At 40.0% G+C, this 25,810-nt stretch overlaps 1 protein-coding gene across 1 annotated transcript in view; it reads right to left on the minus strand.

The window, feature by feature from the left end:
- Nucleotides 1–7,144: 7,144 nt before the first annotated feature.
- The window catches only part of HAO1 (hydroxyacid oxidase 1), a 65,399-nt gene continuing 46,733 nt past the window's right edge, over nucleotides 7,145–25,810 (minus strand). Inside the window, exons 5-8 of the mRNA XM_036320928.1 lie at nucleotides 18,552–18,643; nucleotides 8,657–8,815; nucleotides 8,472–8,541; nucleotides 7,145–7,239 (exon numbers count right to left, since the gene is read on the minus strand). Coding sequence (XP_036176821.1) covers nucleotides 7,169–7,239; nucleotides 8,472–8,541; nucleotides 8,657–8,815; nucleotides 18,552–18,643 — 392 coding nt within the window. The 3' untranslated portion in view covers nucleotides 7,145–7,168. The remainder of the gene's footprint in view (nucleotides 7,240–8,471; nucleotides 8,542–8,656; nucleotides 8,816–18,551; nucleotides 18,644–25,810) is intronic.

The following is a 25,810-nucleotide window of genomic DNA, read 5'->3' on the forward strand; positions in this document are numbered from 1 at the left end:
CTTGCTATTTAGGATACAGGGTTCAGGGTTCTGTCTAACTCTACATGACATGTTTCACTATGTTTAACAAACTTTGCTTCTGCTTCTACACTACATGCCATATGGTCTTTTTTTTTTAGTCCTCACCCAAGGATATGTTTTTATTGATTTTAGAGAGAGGAAGGAGAGGGGGGGAAGAGAGAGAGAGAGAGAGAGGGAGAGAGAGAGAGAGATAAAACATTGATGTGAGAGAGAAAGATCAATTGGTTGCCACCCACACCTGCCCCAACCGGGGATCATACCCACAACTTAGGTATGTTCCCTTACTTAAAATCGAACCCACAACCTTCCAGTGCATGGGACAATATTCCAACCCACTGAGCCATCCCACCAGGGCCAGATATCTTTATTACTGTCATTTTTAGAGTAGCTTACACATATCATTTCTTATAGTTTAAAAGGGCATTACTATTCATTATTACACACATTAGTGATACACCATTCCACCTAAAGGATAAAAATTTATATTCACAATTATTTTTTCAAGATGATGTGCTCACTAAGTAGCTGGACTGGGCCATAAACTCAAGAGTTTAGACAAAATTTTTGGAATCTTCCCCATAAACCATAACTGAAAAGATTAATAACTAAAAATCAAAGCTAGTATCAATATAGTATTTATCTTCCAAATAATTTAAAACATTATTTCATTTATTACTTCAATTGATGTTCCTGCTATACAGGTAAGAGCTACTACAACATTTTATGTTTTAAATTGGAAAGCAACATTGAAAAGACTTTATGTGACTTGCCCATGGTAACCATTTAGCAAGGTTAGTCTTGAGTCTATTCAATAAAGTTAACTCAGTGCCTAAGGTTGTTCTGAACATCTAGATCTGTGCTATCCATACAGTACACGTGAGACTAAATAAATTTAAATTAATTAATAACATGAAACATTCAATGTAGGCACATTTCAACTGCACAGTAGCCACATATAGCTAATGGCTATGATCTTGGAGAGCACAGACATAAAACATTTTCATCATCACAAAAAATTTATGGGGCAGCATTGATCTGGATAATAGGAATCTTTAAATGTTTGTTTTAATAGAAAAAAGTGTCCCAAAATTTATAATAACCCCTGATATTACTATTGTTATAGCATTGCTGGTAAGGCTAACAAAGAAAAATAGAGGACAATATAAAAGCATATGTTAATGATTGATATGAGACATATGCTGATAAAGCTTTTTTTTCTTATATTTAAATTAAAAATAAAATAATGTGGTAGGCATAGTTTTGTTTTAAAATTGTGAATCATGTGATATTTGGATCTCAACTAAGGATATTGAAATTAAAAGATAAATAATTTTTCATGAATTCAAAGATAAAGAAATAATTTTTCAAATATCATGGTAGACAGGAGTCAGTTAACAGCAGGAGATGAAAGCAGGCAGGTCTCAATTTCTCCACATCCAAGGCAATGCCAGGTGACAATCCAAAACGTCTGCAAAAAGTGTGACCCAAAAATATCATACTCATCTAACCTATCATTCCAATACAAAGCATCAGGCAGATTTTAAACACACACAAACTCAAGGAATACAACTATTCTTGAAAATACAATTTGCAATGAAATCCAGGGAACCAAGAAGAAGGGAATAAAAGTTCACTGGGGAATGGAGAAGCTTGTAGTAAGTAGTGAACCCATTTCAATGGAAACTAATAATAAATGATTTTAGAAGTTATTGTTACAGAAGAGAATGTTTTATACTTTGATGATATTAAAATCAAACATATTAACAAAATTTGGACAGAAGAGGAGGAAAGAAGAAGGAAGAGGAAGTGTAAGGCGAATTTATTTATTTTTATAACAATGAGTGATACTGTCTAACATTGAAACATGTATATTCCAGAAACAAAAAATTACTCTAACCACTGATCTGTAATACTTTCAACAATAAAGATAAATTTAAAATATATATAAAATAAATAAACTCAACTACTTGTTAAAGAAAAAATAATAAGTAAATACAATGTGCAGGTACTTTTAAGCTATATTTCTTTTTCAAAGAAGCATTTACCTTAATTTTAAGAATTTCTTCAATCTTACTTTATCTTCTACTAAATTCAAGTAAAACTAAATTGCATATTTTACTTAAATGTACCATTTACTGTATAGTTTATTTCAGTAAAGCCATTTCTATCTATATATACAACTGCTATTTATTACACACATGTAGCAATATCTGAAATCATATTCACCTGATACAAATAACAATGATCTCTATGTAGTAAAATCTGTGGTGATTTTTGTTTTTATTCTGTGAATTGCTTGAATTTTTTTAAATCTTTACTGCTGAAAGTATTACACATGGCCCCCTTTTTCTCCCTTTGACCCCTTATAGCCTGCCCCTGTCCCCCACCGCAGGCCTCCACCACCCTGTTATCTGAGTCCATGGGTTATGCATATATGCATATAAGTTCTTTGGTTGATCTCTTCCCACCCACCACCCTCCTCCACCTTCCCTCTGAGATTCCATGCTTCTATGTCTCTGGATCTATTTTGTTCATCAGTTTATTTTCTTAAATAAGTACTGAAAAAAAAAAATACATAGTGGAACTTGTTATACCATCTCTCCTGATAATAATTCTTATGAATAAGACTTTAAATGTTGATGTATAAGTCACGATATATTCTTACATATTTCACTATGCTATGTCTTCATTTCATAGCTGAGAATCTGAGGGTCATAAGGGGAAATAATGGTTCACCCAGCTAGTCACTCAGATCTTCAGAAACCTAACCCAGTGCTTTCAGGAAGATTGGCCTTTGCTTCTCTTTAGTGAGGTAGTAAGGGAGGACATTACCATAAATGACTCAATAAGAAGTTCCCACTGTTAGAAACAGACTAAAGACTGTGACCATAATGGGGGGTGGGGGGTGGGAGGTAGGATTAAACAGCTTTAAAGGTCGATGATCTAACCAGAAAATAAAGGCAGGAAACCAAGCCAGAATCTTTTCCCCAATGATACTGAATCAAAGGAACAAACAAAATCAAATTTATTGCTCACTTGAATTCCAGCCCTTGTTTTGGCATTATTCAGGGTAACACAACTCTTCGTGCTCAGAAGATCCTGGAAAATTTTCAACTGAACCTATGCTCATTACCTAAAATAATCTTCAGAAAAATTTCAGTAGAGAAACTGAATAAAAAGAAGCATTCTTTAATTCTCCAACCAACTCTGGGCAACTACATTAGGGAGGAAAGAAGATAAGTGTTGCTCAAGTTAGATTTGAATAAGGGCAGGAAATTGCATCTTTTAAAAACAGATAAGAGCTTCCATTCGATAAGTATATAATAATAGCTTCTATCATTTGAGTTAACATTTATATTATTTAAAATAAGTTCTCATCCTGGTGCCGTTCTATAATTGGCGTGTGACAGAGTACACTTTGAAGCAAATGGGAGTTCAGAAAGCATCTTCTATCTTTATGTTATAAGCAACCTTCAGACTTTCCTAAACAGACAAACTTTCTTCTGTTGCTATGCAACTGATATGCAATACAGTCAATCAGACAGTCAATAAATTATACATTTGACAATGAAAAGTCTTTTCTCCCTGTTTGAGAGTAAGCCACAACTTCCTTTCATATTATACTAACCACCACAGCCCTCTAAAGCTATGTCACAATGGCCAATATTTTGACACGATGAACAAATGAATGACTAAAACAGCAATGACACAGATGCAACCAATACCATTTAATTCACTCCTGCAGGCCTGGGAACATGGGCACCCCAAACCTGGTGGAAAGAAGCAAGTTTATCTCATACCCACATTCTTCCGGGTAGCAGAATATAAGCAAATTTAAACAAATGCCATTGGCAGTCACCCATCACTGCGATGTCTCAGGCATGCTGCTATGTAAGTGCCTAAGAGTGATTTTCGCCCTGAGAGAAACACCTCTGAGGGTAAGATGTTACAAGCCTGGGGAACTTGTGACTCATGGGCCAGACGTGGACAACAACCATGTGTAACATGACCTGCTCAATATTGACAACACTATTCTCCAACATTGAAAATCTTTATTTCTATTTTGTTTGTTTATTTTGTTCATTAGATTCCACATGTGAGTGAAATCACATGGTATTTGTCTGTCCTTACTGGCTTACTTCACTTAGCATAACACTCTCCACATCTCTCCATGCTGTCACAAAAGGTAAGATTTTCTTCTTTTTTACAGCTGAGCAGTATTCCATTGGGTCAATGGACCACAGCTTTTTATACTTTCAGGGATCATTTCTATAGCTCATTACTAGCAAATCTGATTTGATGCTCCTTACTCTAGGCTAGACCAGTGGTTCTCAAAGTATGATGCCCAGACAAGCAGCATCAGCCTCACCTGGGACCATGTCAGGCCCCACTCCATACCTGCTCAATCAGAATCTTTGGAGGGGACCAGAAATCTGCTTCAACATGCCCCTCAGTGACTATAATGCATCCACAGGCTGAGAAACACTACTCTGGGGCACTACACATATTGAACGACGTACAAGAAAAGCAGACTTGGCCTGCATTAACTGTCCTGGCCCTACAACCCCTCCCTCAACATATTTCAACAAACTAAAACATGAAAAAATCAATTGGCTTCCTCAAAGCATTTCTATCAACTTCGAGTAAAAAATCCCCAGAAATGATGTGCCACTCACACATGCCACCCCTGTTTAGCTACCAGATAGTTTCGGATTTAGTATTGCTATAACTGGATGGGAAACACTTCCCAAAATGGTAAAGACAACTTTACATCAGTTTGACTATGGAAACAATACAGATCACAAAGTATTCAGTTATACTGCAGCTCTGAAGAAAAAAAAAAAAAGGAAATCTACATTCCAGGAGGGAGCATGGCTCTCAGAGGGCCATAAAATCATCTAGAAATTCACAAATTAAGACCATTAATCCTATTTTCATGTAACTTGCATAAAATTTACTTAAAAGACCATATGTGGAGCTCCATTTGCTGGGAAGTTACCAGCTTTTTAGCACGTCACCATCCAACCACATACTCCAGTGTAACTAGAGTGAGTGTTCTTTGCCAACAGAAAAGTCGTTTCTAAATCACTTGGGGAAATCAGAGGTGCTTATTACATACCTATTAATTTATTAATATTACTTCAAAGCATGAAATAGTTACATGATATGACAGTAATATTCCTTCTTTCTACTTGAATAAAACACGAAGAGGTAACTATTTCTTTTTAGAAGATTAAACAATTCTATTATATCAGATTTAAATATAATTTCAGAACAAAAGATCAATGTTTGTGTCCATCATAGTATTTATGAAATTTCTAGCATTTAAAGAAAGAGAGACAAAGAAAGTGAGATCCTTAATAATCCTATATAATAAAAGCCCAGCGACCGAATGGCGGAATGACCAGAATGACCAGTCGACCAGTCGCTATGATGTGCACTGACCACCAAGAGGCAGATACTCAGTGCAGGAACTGCCCCCTGGTGGTCAGTGTGCTCCCACAGTGGGAGCACCGCTGGGCTGACCGGGATGAGCGGTGCTCCCACAACGGGCCAATCCCCACAGGCCACGCCCCACACCAGTGCACAAATCCCATGCACCAGGCCTCTAGTAAAACAATAAGACATAAAATAATGATCTTATTTTTAAGGCAGTGTTTTTCTCATTTGTTTCACTCAATACTTAACAGTGGTTGAACAATCAGGGAGATGGTGAAAAATCAATCTCAAAATTACAATGACTACCAAATCCATGTATAATCCATCATATGACTGGTTTGGGGATAAATCTAAAAGTCATGTGACCAGGCCTCTGTGGGCAACCAGTGAAGCTGCACAGGACTCCACATTAAAAAAGGGGCCTCATGCCTAGGTTTAATGTTCTATGGCTGTTGGCTTAAAATTCTTAATAATTTCATCTTTGAGTTCATTTTTTATAATGAACCAAAGAGATAAGCTGGGGACCTGGAGCCTAGGTTCACACATTGTCTCATCTCCCACCATCTCCTCCCCTCCCCTGAATGAGTCCTTGGCTTCTATCTCACCCAGTGACAAGGCCACCCCTCACCTCAAGGGTCCTGGACCTGGACTGAGAAGAGTTGGGGCAGGTCACAGGATGATGTCCCAGGCACCTGTGAGGGTCTGCACTTGCCCTGTGCATATCCCCGTGCCCAAGGAAATGTGGCATTAAATGGCAAATAAAAGATACCATGACAGATTAAGAGAAAAACTGTAAAAGAAAGGAAAAGCTTTTTCTAACTTTTTGAACAAGGGACTGACATTTTCATTGGGCATGATCCTCACAAATAATGTAGCTGGGTTTGCACACGGTTGTGATGGAAAGAAGCAAGAGAATAAAGAAGAGGAACTAGACGGTATGAGAAATAATGCAGCATACATGGAGGAATAGGGAACCAATTAGCATTAAGAAAGCAAAATGGTTAAATTCCATATTGTTGCAAATGGACCAGATATACTCTCTTCAAAATAATGTTTTATTTCTTTCTGGTTAGAAAGCAATGTATATCACAAAATATTCAGATATATTCAGACACTGAGGATGGGAATGAAAATCTACATTCAAAGAAGTAGCACAGCTCAGGGTATTAAAAAAGTATCTAGAAAACCACAAATTACCACCCACTCATCCCAATTCTATCAAGTGCTACCTCGTCAGTGTTGTGAATCCAAGTCTCCCGGGCATGTTGAGCCTTTGGAACCTGAGCTTATAATTTAAGAACAGTGTTTTATGGGTATCTAAACACAATGCAGGCTAATAAACAGTGTGATCATTATCTTTTCACCTCAGCATTAGCTACCTTCAAGTTTACCAAAGGATATCTTTTGTTTTTCAGCACGTTAGCCTGCCAAGGGATGACGTTGTCTAAACACATTTTCAATGTTTTCTTTTTAACAGTTAATATATTTCCAGGATGCAGGTCCATTTCTTTCTAAAAGGTTCCTAGGACACCCATTGAAAAGTCAAAAGCAATGAACTAAAAGGGATTGCTATTTTGTTGGAGAAGAACGACACCCTTTGTATCGAAGTGGGGAATTACAGACTGTGGTCACCCTCTGCACAGTGTCTCTTTGTCAAGTAATACATGCTGGAAAAAAAATAATACAGATGGGAAAATATTGTGCACTGTCAGATCTTGGAAAGGGCCAAAGGATTTTTCCTCACCAATGTCTTGTCGATGGCTTTCACATTCTGGCACCCTGGAAAAATAATGCATACATTTAATATGAAATGAATGCAATAATAATCAGGCAGGTAATCGTTTTCCCAAGGAATGTAAAACTTGACAAATGTAAGGTTTATGATTCAAGGTAGCCTTGCCAAATCTTATGTGGCATGAGACCATTTTTATTACCTAAACAGTCCTTAACACAAAATGACTGGCACATATTTTTATTAACACAAAGAGTATATTCTTTCTGCCACATTTAATAAAGAGCCAGTGGCTGAAAGCTCTCTTTTAGGATGTGTCTGTAGCAAATTAAAATGCAGAGTGAGGATTCACAGAATGGCATTCTTCTCACTGAGGCTGTGTCCACACAGGCTCAGCACAGTAGTGAGTAGACCGTTGATCTTGGGGAGTCTATCTACATAGACAATCAGGGTGATTTGGATCACAGAAAAGGAAACCCTCATTATCTTCAAAAGTTGGGGAGTTGATAATGAACTCAAGGTCATTCTTTGCATGTAGAGGTCCATCTGAGTCAAATCCAAAACAGTTCCTAGTAATAATGCTGCTTATTTATTTATCCGTTCATTCTGCAAATATTGTTTACGTGCCAGGCACTGCTCTACACACTAGAAATACTGCAGTGAAGACTATAGACAAAGATCTCTGCCTTGCGCTTCTTACATTCTAGAGAGGAAAGAAATGCTACATAATGCATATAACTTAAAAAATAAATCATAAGATAGATGATCGATAGAAGGTGATAGGTGCTATGATAAAATAATGAAAGAATGATAGGGAAAGAAAACTGGAAGCTGAGTGGGTGGGCAGAGAGCAAGTTGCCATTTAAAATAGGGTGGTCAGGATGGGGCCCTTTGAGAAAGTGCAGTGTAAGTGTGACTTGAAGGGTGGGAAGGAATCAACCATGTAAATATCTGGGGGAAGAGACCTAAGGCTGAAAAATGTCTGGCATAGCCAAGGAATAGCCGGGAGATAAACGAACCCTGGGCAGAATAAGCAATGGTGACAGTAGCAGGAGTTGAGGTCAGAGAGGTGAGAGAGGTCACAGTTCGATTTCTGGTCAGGGCACATGCCCAGGCTGCGGGCTCGATCCCCAATGTGGGATGTGAAGGAGGCAGCCAATCAATGAGTCTCGCTCATCATTGATGTTTCTATCTCTCTCTCCCCCTCCCTTTCTCTCTGAAATCAATAAAAAGATACTTATTAAAAAAAAAAGTTGTAAGTTGCAAATACAAATCTTACCACTCAGAGCCATGGCCAACCGGAATTCTTCCTTTAGTATCTCAAGGACATCTTGAACACCTTTCTCTCCCTAAACAAGGAAGAGATACAGATCTTTTGGGTAAGTCATTCTGGCTTGTTTCATGTACTTATTTCACTGTTGAGTTATCCTGTTTTATGTATTTATTTATTTGTCCTCCAATTACCTGGGAAGCCAAACCCCAAATGATTGGTCTCCCCACAAACACAGCCTTGGCTCCCAGGGCCAGAGCTTTCAGAACATCAGTGCCTTTCCGGACACCCCCGTCCAGGAAGACTTCCACTTTCCCTTCAACGGCCTCCACGATTTCGGGCAGAGCATCAATCTGTGGAAAGAAGAGGTCAATTATGAGGCAATACTCTGCATGATGCATTGTTACCCTCTTCAACACCCACAGCCCACTGACCATCTGACTAGGACTCAGAGTAAAAGAAGCTAAGTAGATTTGGAATCAACAGTAAAGTCCCCCTGAAATAAAAGTGGTGCAAATGCTAGTAACTAAAACAAATAAGCAACAACAACAAAAACACAACAACAACAAACTAAATTTGGAATTGGGTGGCTTCTTTTCTGTCAGAAACCACAATATTTTTTCTGTTCCTGATATTCAAATTCAAAGATCATGATTTTATTTTATTTTTTTATTGATTTTTATAGAGAGAAAAGAAGGGAGAGAGAAAGAAATCAATTTTTGCTGTTCCACCTATTTATGCATGCAATCAGCATATTCTTGTATGTGCCCTGACTGGGGATCAAACCCAAAATGTTGGAGTATTGGAATGATGCTCTAACCAACTGAGCTACTTGTTCAGGGCCAAAAATCATGATTTTTAAAAATATAAACCTAATTTTATTTTATTATTATTTTAAAATATATTTTTATTGATTTCAGAGAGGAAGGGAAAGGGAGAGAGATAGAAACATCAATGATGAGAGAGAACCACTGACCAGCCACCCCCACACCCACCCTCCTGCACACCCCACACTGGGGCCTGAGCCCCACAACTCTGGTATGTGCCCCGACTGGGCACAAAACTGTGACCTCCCAGTTCATAGGTCTCCATGAAAAAATAAATAAGTAAATAAATAAATTATATATATATTAGAGGCCTAGTGCACAAATCTCTCAGCCTGGCCTGCACCCTTCAATCCAGGACCCCTCAGGGGATGGCAGAAACCGGCAGTCCGACATCCCCCAAGGGATGTAGTAGTGCACGAAGTGGCAGGCAGTTGGGGAGGACCCCAAGCCCGGGCCAGGCGATCCTGGCCCTGCTGCACCTGCTGCTGCTGCTCGGTAGGGCTGTCATGGAGGTGGGAGAGGCTTGTGCCATCGCAGCTGTGCTTGCCAGCCGTGAGCCTGGCGTCTGACACCTGGCAGTCAGCTGAGCAGCACTCCCGCTGTGGGAGTGCACTGACCACCAGGGGGCAGCTCCTGCATTGAGCGTCTGCCCCCTGGTGGTCAGTGTGTGTCATAGCAACCAGTCTTTGGTAGTTTGGTTATTCAGTTGCTTAGGCTTTTACATATACTAGAGGCCCAGTGCACGAAATTTGTGCACAGGTAGGGTCCCTAGGCCTGGCCTGCAATCAGGGCCCATCAGGTTCTCCGCCTCTCCACCTCTCCACCTCCTCCTCCCCTCACCACCCACACACTGCCACTACGTGGTTCCCCCAACCTCCCTGCCTCCCCGCCTCCTCCTTCCCTTGCTCCCTCAGCGCCCTGCAGCCGCTGATCGCCCGCCATGTTCTGTGCCACCCCCTGGTGGTCAGCGCATGATATAGCGAGAGATCAAACTCCCGTTCTCCCAGTCGAACTCCTTAGCGGACACTTTGCATATTAGCCTTTTATATATATAGAAGATAGATGTATGTGTATATGTGTGTGTATGTGTGTGTGTGTGTGTGTGTATTTAATTCTCACCCCAGGATATTTTTCCATTGATTTTTAGAAAGAGTAGAAGGGAGAGGGAGAGACAGAGAGAGAAGCATTGATGTGGCAGAGACACATTGATTGGTTGCCTCCCACATGCACCCCGACCAGGGTCTGGGATTGAGCCTGCAAACGAGGTATGTGCCCTTGATGGGAATCAAATCTGGGATCCTTCAGTTCGTAGGCGGATGCTTTATCCACTGAGCTAATTGGCTTGGGTGAAAATATCTTTCTTGCTTTTAAAGGGATATGACCACATGTACCTTGAAGGTCCTCATCTTGATTGGCAATTGATAATGAGCTTATATCATCACTAGAGAACACAAGATCCTCATAGAGGTTGATCTGGTAAATTGCATCATTGTTCCTGATCTTTCACACCACTCTGAACCCACTAATTTTTCAAGGCAACTTTGCAGTTTCCCACTAAAAAGAAAAAACTAGCCAAACCGATTTGGCTCAGTGGATAGAGCGTCGGCCTGCGGACTGAAGGGTCCCGGGTTCGATTCCGGTCAAGTGCAAGTACCTTGGTTGCGGGCACATCCCCAGTAGGAGGTGTGCAAGAGGCAGCTGTCGATGATACTCTCTCATCGATGTTTCTAACTCTATCCCTCTCCCTTCCTCTCTGTAAAAAATCAATAAAATATATTAAAAAAAGAAAAAAGAAAAAACTAATTCAGTGCACTTGCCCAGTCCTTGATGTTGGCCTTGGGCTTGCAACCTTCTTTGACAAATAGCATGTAAGGTGGAGAGTGTCATTTCTGGGCATAGGCCTTAAACACCCTCATGGGTCTCAACTTTCTCTTGCACCTGTGCCATTTGCCATGAGAGGAGAATCCTCTGGTCACTCCTTCCCCCTTAGGCCCCAGGATAAATATTCAGGAAGCAGAGCTAGCCCAGCCAAACTCAATTGGACCTGAAACTGGGAGCACAGTCACCTAACCAGTACCAAGTCCATATCAGCAGACCTGCAGTTCACACAGAGTTTCATGGGAATAAATTACTGTTGGTTTAAAATACTGAATTTGGAATCTTGTTTTATAGCATCACGTGCCAATAGTGACTATAGTTGGCTAATCGCCAATATAGTTCATAGCTTATAGCTGACACTGTCAGCTACTTTGATCTAAATCTTTGCACTTGGGAATGGAAACAATTCCCAAGGTGACCTGCAGGTCAAAATCTATAGAAATTATTCACATTCATACCAACATATTTAAATCTAAAGTTAAATACAATCCCCACTTAAAATGCATGCTGAAAAAGCTACCATGCATTCAAGTGCAGTTTTTTCTCAAAATAATTGTGCTGAAATTACTCAGAAGTTTTTCCCACTTCACCCCTAAAATTTTAGAGGCAAAACTTAAAAAGAGTTTTATGTAAAAGGCTGAAGACCAAACCCGGCAACAGATTTGGAGGAAGTGAAGGCAACATTTGGCGTGCAGCCCCTAAATGTTTGGCAAGCACTGTGATTTTCCTCTTTTCCCTTTTGGCTTCTCTGCCTTGCCAAACATGCTTTGGATCCATTTACATATGCCCCTTTACCTATACATAGTCCTCCTTTTACAGTCAGGCAAGTTACATCAACATAGAAATGCTACAATTTCCAAGGGATGATGCAAGCTATAATTAAGCATATTTCCCCATTTGAAACCAGAACCAAAGAATAATATTAGCTAGCTCGGGTTCAATACACATTTTCAAAGTCACGCAACTCAAGTCTCTTTAGGTTATTTCCAATGCCCGGCCTGGTCTAAAAGGAAACTGTTACGGATAATTTAAATGTGAATCCTGGGTTATAAAAAGGAACCCAGATTGGTGTTGCATGTGTCTGTGGACAAGCCTGTTCTATTCATTTGCTGAGGATTTCTGTCCTCCTCCTCCCTTTTTTCCCCTTTATTGCAATTTTACTGAGTATTTCAGAGAATAATTCTGATCAGGGGAGATTAAATAAATAAATATCGTAGACAAATCCACTATTTTATGACTCTGTTGTTTCCTTCTTTTCAGCTTGCTACACATCTAAGAGACCATTCATTTCAGCTTTTCTTTCCTTAGTGATTCTTTAGACAACTAGTTGTGGCCTTAATTCCAGTGGGTTTAATATATAGAAAAAAAATATGGTAAATCCCAATGTACTATTGCTCATTCACCCATCCATTCATCGACTTATCAAACACTTTATTGAGGACCTGGTATATTCAAGTCACTATGCCAGGTGGCTTAAAGAGTCTGAAAAGAAAATCTCAGAGATGCAAGAAGAATCCCACATGGATCCAAAGGACAGGGACACCTCTTTGCCATTCCCACTCAAGCCACATTCTCCCAAGGATGCTTGCTCCTGGTCCTCCAGAACTCCCACTCCCAGGGAGCTCTCGCCTTTCTCCCTTCCTGTTGTCTCCATTATTATATCCCTAATTTCTGAGATTTTAGGGTTGGGACCCTTTAAAGGTTTCAAACCAAAGCAATTGAACATAAACAAAAGCAAGCAAAACCAGAGTTGAAAAACAAAGGAGTCCAGGCCACTGCCCACAAATTCTTCCCTGACTCTCTGGCTTGCCCATCACACTGTGCCAGGCATCCCTGGGTAGTTTCTATTAAGCCCACTTAGAAAGTCATTGGCCCACACAGGCAAGCCCTGCTTACTTGCAATTGCAAAAATGTCTTTGTTTCCTTCCAATGTGACATTTCAGCTCCTCCCATCACAGGGGAAAATATGACCAGAAGAGTTTATTTCCTCACCCCTTGAGTTTAAACTAGCTTTTGTGACCAACAGAATAGGAGAGAAGCAACAATATGTCTGTTCCAAGCCTAGGCCTTGCGTGCTTGCACTTACTCTCAGAAGTCTGCCACCTCATGAGAACCGGCTCAGCTAATGTGCTAGATGTTAGACAATTAAAAGCTGTTCCTGCTGATGTCAGCCTACACCAGCCTGTCCAAGTAGACCCAGCAGCTGACCACAGATGCATAGGAGTGAGCCCAGCCAACACCAGAATAACCTCCCAGACCAGTGGTTCTCAACCTGTAGCGACCCCTTTGGCGGTCGAACGACCCTTTCACAGGGGTCGCCTAAGATCTGCATATCAGATATTTACATTACGATTCGTAACAGTAGCAACATTACAGTTATGAAGTAGCAACGAAAATAATTTTATGGTTGGGTCACAACATGAGGAACTGTATTTAAAGGGCCAGAAGGTTGAGAACCACTGTCCCAGACAATCTCAGATTGACTTGCCAACTCACAAAATTGTGACATAAGTAAATGGCTATTGAATTTTGGCCAGTAAGTTACACAGCAAAAGCTAACTAATACATCAAGTGTTTCTCAAAGATAGAATTGCATGAATCTCTTTTAAAAGGAAAATATTTTAGATCTCATAGAAGAGCCCAAGGAATCAAGAAACATTTGACTTAACAACCCAAATACTTATTTTAAATAAATCTCCTGCAGTTTAAAATTTTCACTAGAAAAGAATGGCATATTCATAAGTTTAAATTTGGGTCCTGTTAGCATCAAAACAAAAATTGAAAAGAAATATTGCTGCTATGGTTCAATGACTAGAGAGAATAGACCTTTAAACCACAATTTGCGATGTTCAGTACTATAGATTTTGGAAATTGATTTGATTCTGTCATATTGTTCTCTAATTACTTCAAGATCAGTCGTGGTCATATTATTACCTTGCAGGTAAGGACCTTGACATGAGCTTAACTTTTAATGCCTTTTGGGTATAGCAGAGGTCTGGCAGGGGTTCTCAATGGTGTGATATTAAGCTGAATGAAGTAAGATTCTTAGTGATAAGAATTTCCCATCCAAGGGAACTTGGTGATTTATAGAAATGTAGAAATCAGATAGTCCAGCTGCTTCCTTTTCGCAATCAACACAAAACGACGAAGAAGCTCCAGCTGAAAAGTTTAAGCCACTTGCTCACCCAGGTCACACCCCTGAGAAAAGGCAAGACAAGGACTTGAGACTATGACTCTAGACTCCTATTTCGGTGCTTCCCCCCATGACGTCACTCTGCGTTTTTAGCTCTGACTTATGATGTCACATAATCTGCAGGACAGCAAGCCCTTCTGTGTATCTACTGAAAAGTCTTACACCACAGCCTCCTCTAAGCCTTTTGCCACTTACCTCAAAACCCACATTCGGAGGGAAAAACATCTTCCTGTAAACCGAATCCTTTCTCATATTTCTCTCACCATCATGGGCCTTCAGTTCACTCTATGAGGCAAAACTCAAGCAAGCACTCCTCTCTCGTGCACAGCATGCAAAGGGGAGGGTCACTGTTTTTCTTAGAAGTCTCTGAGACCACAGCTCAAAAAGCCCTTTTAGATAAGTTTCCATATCCCCTCAGCCAGAGGGAAATAAACCACACCATTTAGATATTTTTCCCTTAAAATCTAGTTAGATTTGATTTCAGCAGATTTAGATTTTATTTTTAGAAAACAAACTTAATTTGGCCCGCACACTAAGTCAGTGTCTTCATACATAAGAGAGGCATAAATCTGCAAAAAAGCCAGGAGCTATGACCAACTTTTCCTCCCTGCCCAGAGGAGGCACTCCGCCTTTATTTACCTGCAGGCAACATTTAAAATCACCTAAAAATACAGCTCCCTGATAAGTAAGGCTGAATCAGAAAGAGCTGAAAACAAGGTGGAACGTGGGGTGGGGTGGGGGTGAGGAGAGATTAACCAAAGAATTCACATGCATATATGCATAACCTATGGACACAGACAATAGTGAGGTGAAGGCCAGGGGCGGAGAGGTGGGGGTGGGGTGGAGGGGGGTCAATGGGGAACAAAAAGGGGACATCTGTAAGACTTTCAACAATAAAAATAAATTTAAATAAATAAATAATAACATAAAGTGATGAACAAAATAGAACCAGAGGCAGGGATACATGGAACAGACTGTCAGCTGCCAGAGGGGAGGGGAGTGGAGGAGACTAGAGATAAAAGGTGAAGAGATTAGCCCAAGGACATATATGCATAATCCATAGACACAGAACAGTAGTGAGGTGAGGGCCAGAGGGAAGGGGGTGGAGGGCTGGAGCTGGGTGGAGTTGGCTAAGGGGCAGGGGGAGAATGGGAACATCTGTAACAGTGTCAACAATAAAAATAAAGTTAAAAGAAAAGGAAGTCTTGACAGTGTAATCCTACAGTGTGCAAAGACTTGGTTTGTTTCTATCACTAGTGTTTGAGGGAAAACTGTGAGTATAGATATGTGTACCCAATATCCCTTCTAGTCATTTAGTCTGCTCTAAGACCTATACAACTGTCTATGGATTTAATTAAATCAAACATGCTAGCTCAATAAAACAATAACCCACTACCACTTGACTAAATTACTTGTTCTATTCTACTTCTAGTTGTTTGAATCAACTGGTCATCTTAATGAAAGGCATTCATTATAGCAACTATGACTGAATGATTCTGACAAAAGGGGGGAAATACATATGGTGGTCCAGATCAGAGATGGTGGTCTGGAAAGTCCATCCACATGGTTTGGTAAACATATTTTTTTGTTTTGTTTTGTTATGTAATACATAATCTTAGCTTACTTTGCCTATAATAAATCAGATTTTAGGATAAAAGGTGAAGAGATTAGCCAAAGAAGTATAGTCACAAAAGAAATAATGTAATGATGTTTAAACTTTAACAAATGAGAAAAACTAAGGTTTAGAATAGAAATTGATGCCCTCTGCCCTGTTGTAATTCGGGCCTTTCTCTCTTCCCTTAGCCACCTAACTGATCTTCCTGCCTCCTGTCCTGCCAAAATCCAATTTCTAAGATTCATTGCTGCTAAATCAAGGCGCTTCTATTGTATATCCAATGACTCATCATTTGGAAGAAAATCCTCCTCCCTGATCTGTCCACGCCAACCAGACACTGAAAACAAAATGGATTACTTGAAATTCCCCAAACATAGCCCACTCCACATTTAGGCTCACACCTCTAAAAGCAGGGGTCCACATGGAGACAGAGCAGAGGTGCAAGGCAACAGCAAAGCCACTGCCTCATCTAAAAGAATTGTGGCCGAGTTCCCACAAGTGAACAACATGGAAGATAACTACTTTTAAATACCACACCCACTCTAGCTCCTGGCCCCATTCTGGATATGGATCCATGAAATTCACTGCAGGATATGTGTCTCTCTTCATGACTTTTTACCTATTTCTGGGCCCCTAATTCTTGATCTCAAAAATCTGCCCGAGTGCCTCTATTGATCTTGGGGTTAACTGCTCTCCTTTATAGTTTTAACTCAGTACCACACTTTTCCAGCCAATTTGGTTTACTTTTATATCTAGACTAGATGTCCAGTGCACAAAATTCTTGCACAGAGGGGGGCTGTCCCTCAGCCCAGCCTGTACCATCTCCAATCTGGGATCCCTCGGGGGATGTCCTACTGCCGGTTTAGGCCCGAACCGGCAGTAGGACATCCCCCTCACAATCTGGGATCTCTGGCTCCTAACCGCTCGCCTGCTGCCAGCCTGATTGCCCCTAATCACCTGTGCCAGCCTGCCTGATCACCCTGATCACCATCTAACTGCCCTTCCTTGCTGGCCTGATTGCCCCCAACTGCCCTCCCTGCCAGGCTGGTCGCCTCCAACTGCCCTCCCCTGTCAGCCTAATCACCCCCTAACTACTTGCTCCCCCACACCAGCCTGATCTCACCTCTAACTGCTTGCTCCCCTGCCAGCCTGATCGCCCTTAACTGGTTGCTCCTCTGCCAGCCTGATCGCCCCTAACCGCCTCTGCCTCAGCCCCCACCGCCGTGGCTTTGTCTGGAAGGAATTCGGACGTCTGGGAGATGTCCTGTCGACCCGGTTTAATTAGCATATTACCCTTTTATTAGTATACATTTTGGACTCTAATTTGCCTAGCACAGAGTATACAGTGTATAAAAACCACAGATGCACATTGAAATCTCCTGGGTAGCTTTAAATACTACTGGTGCCTCTGCTCCCCATCCCTAGAGATTCTGATGATTAATCTGGGTTGCAGCCTACCTCCCCTCACCTGGGCCATAGGATTTCATCTCCTTTCCCAACCACCTACCATTTCTCTACAGCTTTCAACCCCTATATCCACAGGAAAATGCAGTCTTTCCCTACTTCTGACTTCTTGTCATAGTTGTACCAATGATCTCGAACTCCACCAAAGCCTTTTGCAAATACTGCAACTATCTGTTAGCTCCTCTTCTTTGGACTTTTATGTTATAACTAGAGGCCCAGTACATGAAATTCGTGCATCGGGGGGGGGGGGGGGGGGGGGTCCTCTCAGCCCAGCCTGCACCCTCTCCAATCCAGGACCCTTTGGGGGATGTTCAACTGCTGGTTTAGGCCTGATCCCGGGGATCAGCCCTAAACTGGCAGTCGGACATCCCTCTCACAATCCTGGACTGCTGGCTCCTAATTGCTCACCTGCCTGCCAGCCTGATCACCCCTCACTGCCTCTGCATGCCAGCCTGATCGCCCCCAACTGCCCCCTCCCTGCCTGCCTAGCCACTCCTAACTGACCCCCCTGCTGACCTGGTTGCCCCTCATGGACCCCCTGCTGGTCTGGTTGCCCCACACAGCCTGCTGTTCAGTCGTTTGGTCGTCCCTCTCTAATCATCCTGCCGGCCTGGTTGCCCCAAGCAGCCTGCTGTTCAGTCATTTGGTCGTCTCTCACTAATCTCCCTGCTGTCCTGGTTGCCCCATGCAGCCTGCTTGTTCTGTCGTTTGGTCGTCCCTCACTAACACCCTTGCCAGCCTGGTCGTAGGCAGCCATCTTGTGAGGGCATGAATGTTAATTTGCATATTACCTCCTTATTATATAGGATAATTTCTTTTGCACTTTCATTTATATTATACCTATTGGTATACCTATGAATACAAGAGTAATCCCTGACCACAAATGATTTATAATTTAACTTTTTTTAGTTTGCAAATAAGCATATTGGACTAATTATCTAATTTAGGTAATTATGTACCCCTAACTTAAAATCTGAGATCTCCTATATTTACATATATTTTATCTTGACTGTTCAAAAACATACACAGTGAGGAGGCAGACACAGAGATGATCAAAATTTTGATGGAAATGAGAAACCCAAAAATAAATCTCAGCATTTGCTCTAACTCACAGTGGCTGGCACCCCATCAAGTTGTCGAGCTCCATGATTCGACACCAAGATCCCATCCAAACCATGTTTAACTGCCTCCCTGGCATCATCTCCTAGAAAGAGCAAGACAATCATCATAAGAAAAGACTACTTAACAGAAGGCTTAGGTTTAGGGGTCAAAGCATCAAAATCAAAGGGAACCTGATCTCACACATATATACCTTGCTAGGAACCCGTAGCACAGACATACTAAGGGTTAGATCTAGAATAGCAGATCTATCTTGGTCAAAAAAAGTTAGCAGTCATAACAATTTAATTATAAAATAAAATTATCAATAGACTGTAAATTGACATGCACCTAAATTTATTTATCCTCATAAGGAAGTATTCCTGCTAATTATGTTTTATTATCAATAAGATCATACCATTTAGCAGTTAGCAGAATTATTCCTCTACAATTTGTGTGTGTTTTTTAATCTTTATTGTTGAAAGTATTACATATGTCCCCTTTTTTCCCCTACAATTTGGATAGCATAAAAGAATATATAGCCTGTTTGGCTCAGTGGATAGAGCATCAGCCTACAGACTGAAGGGTCCTGGGTTTGATTCCGACAAGGGTACATGCCCAGGTTGCAGGCTCAATCCCCAGTAGGGGTCAAGCAGGAGGTAGCCAATCAATGATTCTCTCTTATCATTGATGTTTCTATCTCTTTCTTCCTTTCCATTCCTTTCTGAAATCAATAAAAGTTAAAAAAAAATTTAAAAAAGAATATATAATTGGCAAGCACTTTAACAGGTAATGAACAACTCTAATTCAAAAACATTATTTAATACAAAGTTATAACTTCAATACTTATTTTAATTTATAACTTCAATCCTTATTTTAATTTATAACTTCAATAATTATTTTAATTCTATAATTAAGTGTATTATACCCATTGAATTACATAAGAATCTAATATTAAAATTAGGTTTCTTCTCTAATTATGCTTCAAAATAGATTGATTTCTAAAAATACAATTTTAAAAGAAATTAACATTCTCTTAAATCAACTTCCAAAATATATCTTATATTTCATATTTTTTATTTTTTTACAGTTTTGCACCTTATTTTATACATTAGAATTAAAGGAGATGACATAAGGGGGTTACATGAAATCCATTTGTGGTAGATTAGGGAGGAAGGAGAAAGCAAAGTGAGCAAATTTCTGGGATTGAATAAAAAGTAAAACAAATAAACACATAATTATATATTGGTGGGCACAGAATAGTTAACAGTTAACAATTAACATCTATAATAATAAAAGCGTAATATGCTAATTAGACCGGACATCCTTTCAGACATCCTTCTGGAAGACCTTCTGGATAAAGCCGGGGCTGCGAGGGAAGCCAGTGCCAGCAGCTGGGGGAAGGAAGGCCTACTCTTGCACGAATTTTGTGCATCGGGCCTCTAGTGATAACAATAACAATGAGGGGTTCTGTGGTCTCCTGCTCTGGTAGGTCTGGAAAAAGCAAATTACCCTGACATTACAAAGATATGTTATCATAGATGCAAAAAGTTAATAGACAGGCCCTAGCCAGTTTGGCTCAGTGGACAGACCCTTGACCTGCAGACCAAAGGTCCCAGGTTTCTATTCTGGTCAAGGGCACTACATACCTAGGTTGCAGGTTCCTTCCTGGTGGGGGCCCTGGTCAGGGGGTGTGCAGCAGGCAACCAATTGATGTGTTTCTCTCACACTGATATTTCTCTCTGTTTTCCCTCTCTCTTCTACTCTCTAAAAATCAATGGAAAAATATCCTTAGGTGGGGATTAAAAAAAAAGAAAAGACCACAGGCAGGCTCAATTAAGGTAAAGATGGACCTTTGTAAAGGAAGATACTGGCCTAGGCCATGACTACCCGCCACGACTCGCTTTTAGTTAGGAAGTTTAATTTCAGCCCCTCCTCTGTGGTCACCTTAGGTCTCCGAATTTGTAAGGCCCATCATGCAGGCCTCCTCTGAGCTTGTCCATTTTAGCAGGTAGCTCCTTTTCCTCCACACACTTCCCGTTTGGTAATAAATTAACCCAAAAGATGCACTGATGGCCAACCACTGATTTGGACAGTGTGGCCCACTGTGCTAGGAAGGCTCATTTCTGGGAAGTTAGCATTTGTCTTGCCGAACAATAGACGACTGAAAATCGGGCAAGACCATAACCTTGGATGGAAGTCAAGGCCAAATTTTTCTCAAAAGTGAAAAGCAGGTAAATGGAAGGCCATCAGGTCTTAATGTGCCTTCACTAGGAAAAACACTCTGCATCACTTCTAACCAATATTTTGCTGTTTGTCTCACTTCTCGGTATGTTGCCTCTAGTGTCACACTGACTTCTATTTTAAACTATTATTCTCAGCACGTTCCCAATAACAAACCATTTGCTAACAGAATAATGAAAGTAATGCTAGGTCTCAAGTTTACAAAAATAGTTGGTTCAAGGTTGTAATGAAAATCATAATTTGGGAACTTAAGCAGATGGGTACAGAAAATTGTACATATTTATTAATTCCCAATGGAGATCAAGGGGAGACCTGATTAAGAATAATAAGAAAGATTCACAGGAGAACCTGGAATTCTGATTGTTTTCAAATGTTATGCTTAAACACCATTTCCACACTGTTTCACAGAATACTAGATTTTAAATATTTCCATATTTTAAAGTGATGCTAGTATTATTTTTCTTCTAAAGTTATAGGTATATGAAAATGTTAAGCCCATGTTTTATGGACTGAATGTGTGCATCCCCCCAAAAGCCTTGGGTTGCAGCCCTAACTTCCAAAGTGATCGTCTTTGGGGACTATTTAAGGTTAGATGAAGTCATGAAGGTGGGGCTCTCTTGATGGTATTACTACCCTTATAAGAAGAAACCAGAGAGCTTGCTCCCCAACCCTTCTATGTCCCAACAAAGAAGAGGTCATGTGAGCACACAGTGAAAAGGGGGCCTCTGAACCCAAGGAGATAGCCTGCACCAGAGAATAAGCCTGGTGGAACCCTAATATCAGAATTCCAGCCTCCTACATTATAAGAAAATAAATTTCTGTTGTTTAAGCCATCCAGTCTGTAGCATTTTGTTATGGCAGCCAAGCTGACTAACATCATGTCATCATGTCCTTGTTGCTCTTATCAGACCCAACTTTAATGCTGTTGTCAGATCCTTTAATGCTATGACAAACCCTAAAAGGCAATGAAATAGTATGAAAGGTGTTCTGATATATAAGTATCAGTGTTTAGCAACTACTTTCTATGTTATTTATTTGCCTTTAAGCCCGAGTTACTATGCATTTATTATATACTAATAAATCATTGATATTCTACATTTTTTTCATATTAAATATGAAACCTAATGTTTCTAAGAGACTGTTTTGGCTGTTTTATTCCAAGCATGCATTTCATCTTGTGAGATCTTACTGGCAATTTTTGAGTCACTCATAAGGAAAAGGTCCTAGCTTCAAGATTGAAAGATGATGGTTTTCCCAACCCTAATGACTAATTCATATTTCACATTTTAATGTTGCTTTATATTTGGACCATATGTGTTTTATTACAGCTCTTTCTTTTCCTAGATTTCTAATTGCCTTCCTTTCCTTTTTTCTCCATTTATCATGAGACTTAAAAAAAATATTTATTGTTGAAAGTATTACAGATGTCCTCCTTTCTCCCCATTGACCCCTTCACCCTGCACACACCCCCAGACCTTCACCAAACTATTGTCTGTGTCCATGGGTTATGCATATATGCATATAACTTCTTTGGTTAATCTCTCCTTACCCCTGACCCATCTTCCCTCTGAGATTCATCAGACTTTAGAGCAGCAGTTCTCAACCTGTGGGTCACGACACCTTTGGGGGTCGAACGACCCTTTCACAGGGGTCGCCTAAGACCATCGGAAAACACATATGTAATTACATATTGTTTTTGTGATGAATCACTATGCTTTAATTATGTTCAATTTGTAACAATGAAATTGGGGGTCACCACAACATGAGGAACTGTATTAAAGGGTCGCGGCATTAGGAAGGTTGAGAACCACTGCTTTAAAGTATCCTCAAGTCCTTCAAACCTTTAACTTACTCTAACCTACTTAAAGCACCTTATTTTCCCTCTGAAGACACCTCCCCTCCCCTCTGGCCTTCCTACTCTATCCTGTTCTGATTACTCTGCCTACTGCCACCTCATCCTATGGATTGCTCCTACTCTCTCCGAGTTGCATCTCTTGTCGTCAAGTTTATGCATTCATTTGGTTTATGGTCTCCCTTGTTACAGTACATTCCTTTGTAACTTTCTAAACAGAAGAAGCTAAATGTACAGGTCACTTAAATGACTTCTCTTGGGTCTAAATAATTGGATTAGATCCAATATTCTACACTGGAAAATCCTTTTACTTAGGCTCTTAAAGACATTACACCTTTGTCTTCAAGTGCCCATTGCTGTTGACAAGCAGATTGAGGCGAGTTTGACTCCCATTCCTCTGTAAGTAACCCGTTTTATGCTTCTTCTCTCTCTTTACACACATTTCCCCCTTGAAATTTCACGAGATGTAATAAGCAGTGTTTGTTCTTTCATTGTAGTGGCCTATGTCTTTACTAATTTCCTCCCTGTCTCCTTCTTTTACTTTTTTATCTGAAGACCTAGTCAATTGAACACTGGACATTTAAAGGGTTTTCAAGCCGCTCCTTCATTTAATCATATTTTGTTTCTATTTGTCTTGTTGCTCTTTGACATTTTGGGAAATGTCATTAACCCTATTATTCAATTCATAATTTCATTTTTAATTCAAGAAATTATATTTTTAAAATATTTGGTGGATTCTTTTTCTATTCTGGTTTTCTTTTCATGGGAGGCTTTTCTTCATTAGGTATATTTTCAGCTTCTTTTAGTCTATCATTTGGAACTTTTAAATTTATTTTTCTTGTTTTTACAGTGGTTCTCAACCTTCCTAATGCCGCGACCCTTTAATACAGCTCCTCATGTTGTGGTGACCCCCAACCATAAAATTATTTTTGTTGCTACTTCATAACTGTAATTTTGCTACTGTTATGAATCGTAATGTAAATATCTGATATGCAGGATGTATGTTCATTGTTACAAATTGAACATAATTAAAGCATAGTGATTCATCACAAAAACAATATGTAATTATATATGTGTTTTCTGATGGTCTTAGGCGACCCTTGTGAAAGAGTCATTCGGCCCCCAAAGGGTCACGACCCACAGGTTGAGAACCGCTGCTCTAGAGTCAACTTTTCTATAGACTTATCTTGGTCTTTTATGTTTTGACTTTTCTGATATGCCTTATAATGCTAAATCCTCCATTTTTATTTAAGGGAGAAAGGTTGGGGAGTTACTATGGCCTCCTGGGCTATTTTGAAAATCACATTAATTTTTGCCCAGTCTTTGCCTAGAGTAGAAATTCTTTCTTGGAGAATCATGTGGGACAAGGCAAGGAATATTAACTAAGGGACCATTGGACTATGAATTCTTTAAGTGTCAGAATGAGGATAACATCCTGTCATACTGTAAATGTTATCCACCCATAGGGTATCCCAGAAAAATGGTGCTCTAAAGATTCAGCCATACTACAGTGCTATCCAGTAGAACTTTCTCTGATGTCAATTTTCCAGCTCTGCCCAGTTCCACACAGTAGCTATTAGCCACATGCAGCTCTTAAGTAATTGGAATGGTGCAGTGTGACTAAGGAACTGGAACTTTACTTTTATTTAACTTTAATTAACTTAGCCACATTTGGCAAATGGCTGCCATATCGGACAGATCAGCTTTAATGTGTGCCTGATTTTGCATAGTCTAATAAAGAGGATTTAAAAAGACTAGGTGTATACATAAATCACCTTAACAAACAATATAAAATATACTTAGAATTGTTGTGGTTTGCTCTGGTTATCTGGTTTCGTGTATGAGTCTCAAGCATCAAAAGTAAAAACAAAAAGTAAAAATATATGAACTATAATATTTTATGAACCCCATCATTGAGGATGTATGCAGTCCTCCAATTTATACTCAGATGTCTGCCACCATGTAGTTGCAACCTGTGTTCTGAAAAAATTAATATTATCAATAAACAGATCCTCTACAGTATAAAGAAGTGATTAACTGCTTGGGCTTAGTTGTCAGACCACATGGATTTAAATCCCATATCTGCTTGTTATGTAAGTAGCAAGTTATTTCACTTCTCTGCACATCAGTGTTCTGACTCATAAAACGGGATAATAATCCACATAAGATTGGTTTGTGGATTAGGTTAATTGAGTGATTATTTAGGGTAACATCAGGTAAATATTAACTATTATTATCTTCATCCTCTGGTATGGGAAGCATAAATTTAAATGACAAATAGGTAGAGGAAGATTTATTTGCTGGATGCTTTGGCAAGCCTGAGTTTTATTTATAGCAACAAAATTTTCATTTTAGTAAGGATTAAGATTACAAACAGCCTTTCATTTAAAGAAAGTGCTATTTAAGTAACAGTTTGTTATCTTCTATCATTTCAAATAACTCCCCATGTTTTTCTAGGCAGTGCTGGGAATGTAGGAAATGGCTTTCTGGGAAGATAGGATCATGAATATCTAGGAAAGAAACAAGAGAGAGAGAGAGAGAGAGAGAGAGAGAGAGAGAGAGAGAGAGAGAGAGAGAGAGAGAGAGAGAGAGAGAGAGAGAGAGAGAGGGAGGGAGGGAGGGAGGGAGGGAGGGGGGGGGGGGGGGGGGGGGGGGGGGGGGGAAGGGAAGGAAGATTTCAGTGGACATGAGCCTCTTTTGTTAGCAGCTTAAACACTGTCCACGGTTTTACATTTTATGTTAACCTAGAGAGAAAACAATGTTGCCTTAATGAGAGGGTCAAAATGTTCTGATTCAGGGAAATATTCCTGAGGCTTTGATATTTCCATTAATCCTTAGAGCTTACTACTATGGCATTCCATATTTGTTCATTTGTCAGTCACTACCTTAATTGAGTGCGAATACAGTGGTCAATAGGGAATAGCAGTGTTTGCTATCTTATTAGTGCATTCTTTCTATATGGAATCTAAAATACCAAAGTGAAATGTAAATACTCAAGATTTACCCTCAAGCCCTTGGAGCTTTGGGCGCAGGCCCCTGCGCTACCTTACAGGAGCTTAGTAAGTAAATTCTAGACACAAGGCAGCGTCCGAAACACAATCAGGAGCATGTGAGTGAATGGTCTTTGAGGCTGTCTGTAAAAACTGCACGTAGGAAAAAAGCTGGTTAGAGCACAGT

The sequence above is a fragment of the Myotis myotis genome, unplaced genomic scaffold (genome assembly GCF_014108235.1).
Source record: "Myotis myotis isolate mMyoMyo1 unplaced genomic scaffold, mMyoMyo1.p scaffold_m19_p_9, whole genome shotgun sequence".
Taxonomy (NCBI): Eukaryota; Metazoa; Chordata; class Mammalia; order Chiroptera; family Vespertilionidae; genus Myotis; species Myotis myotis.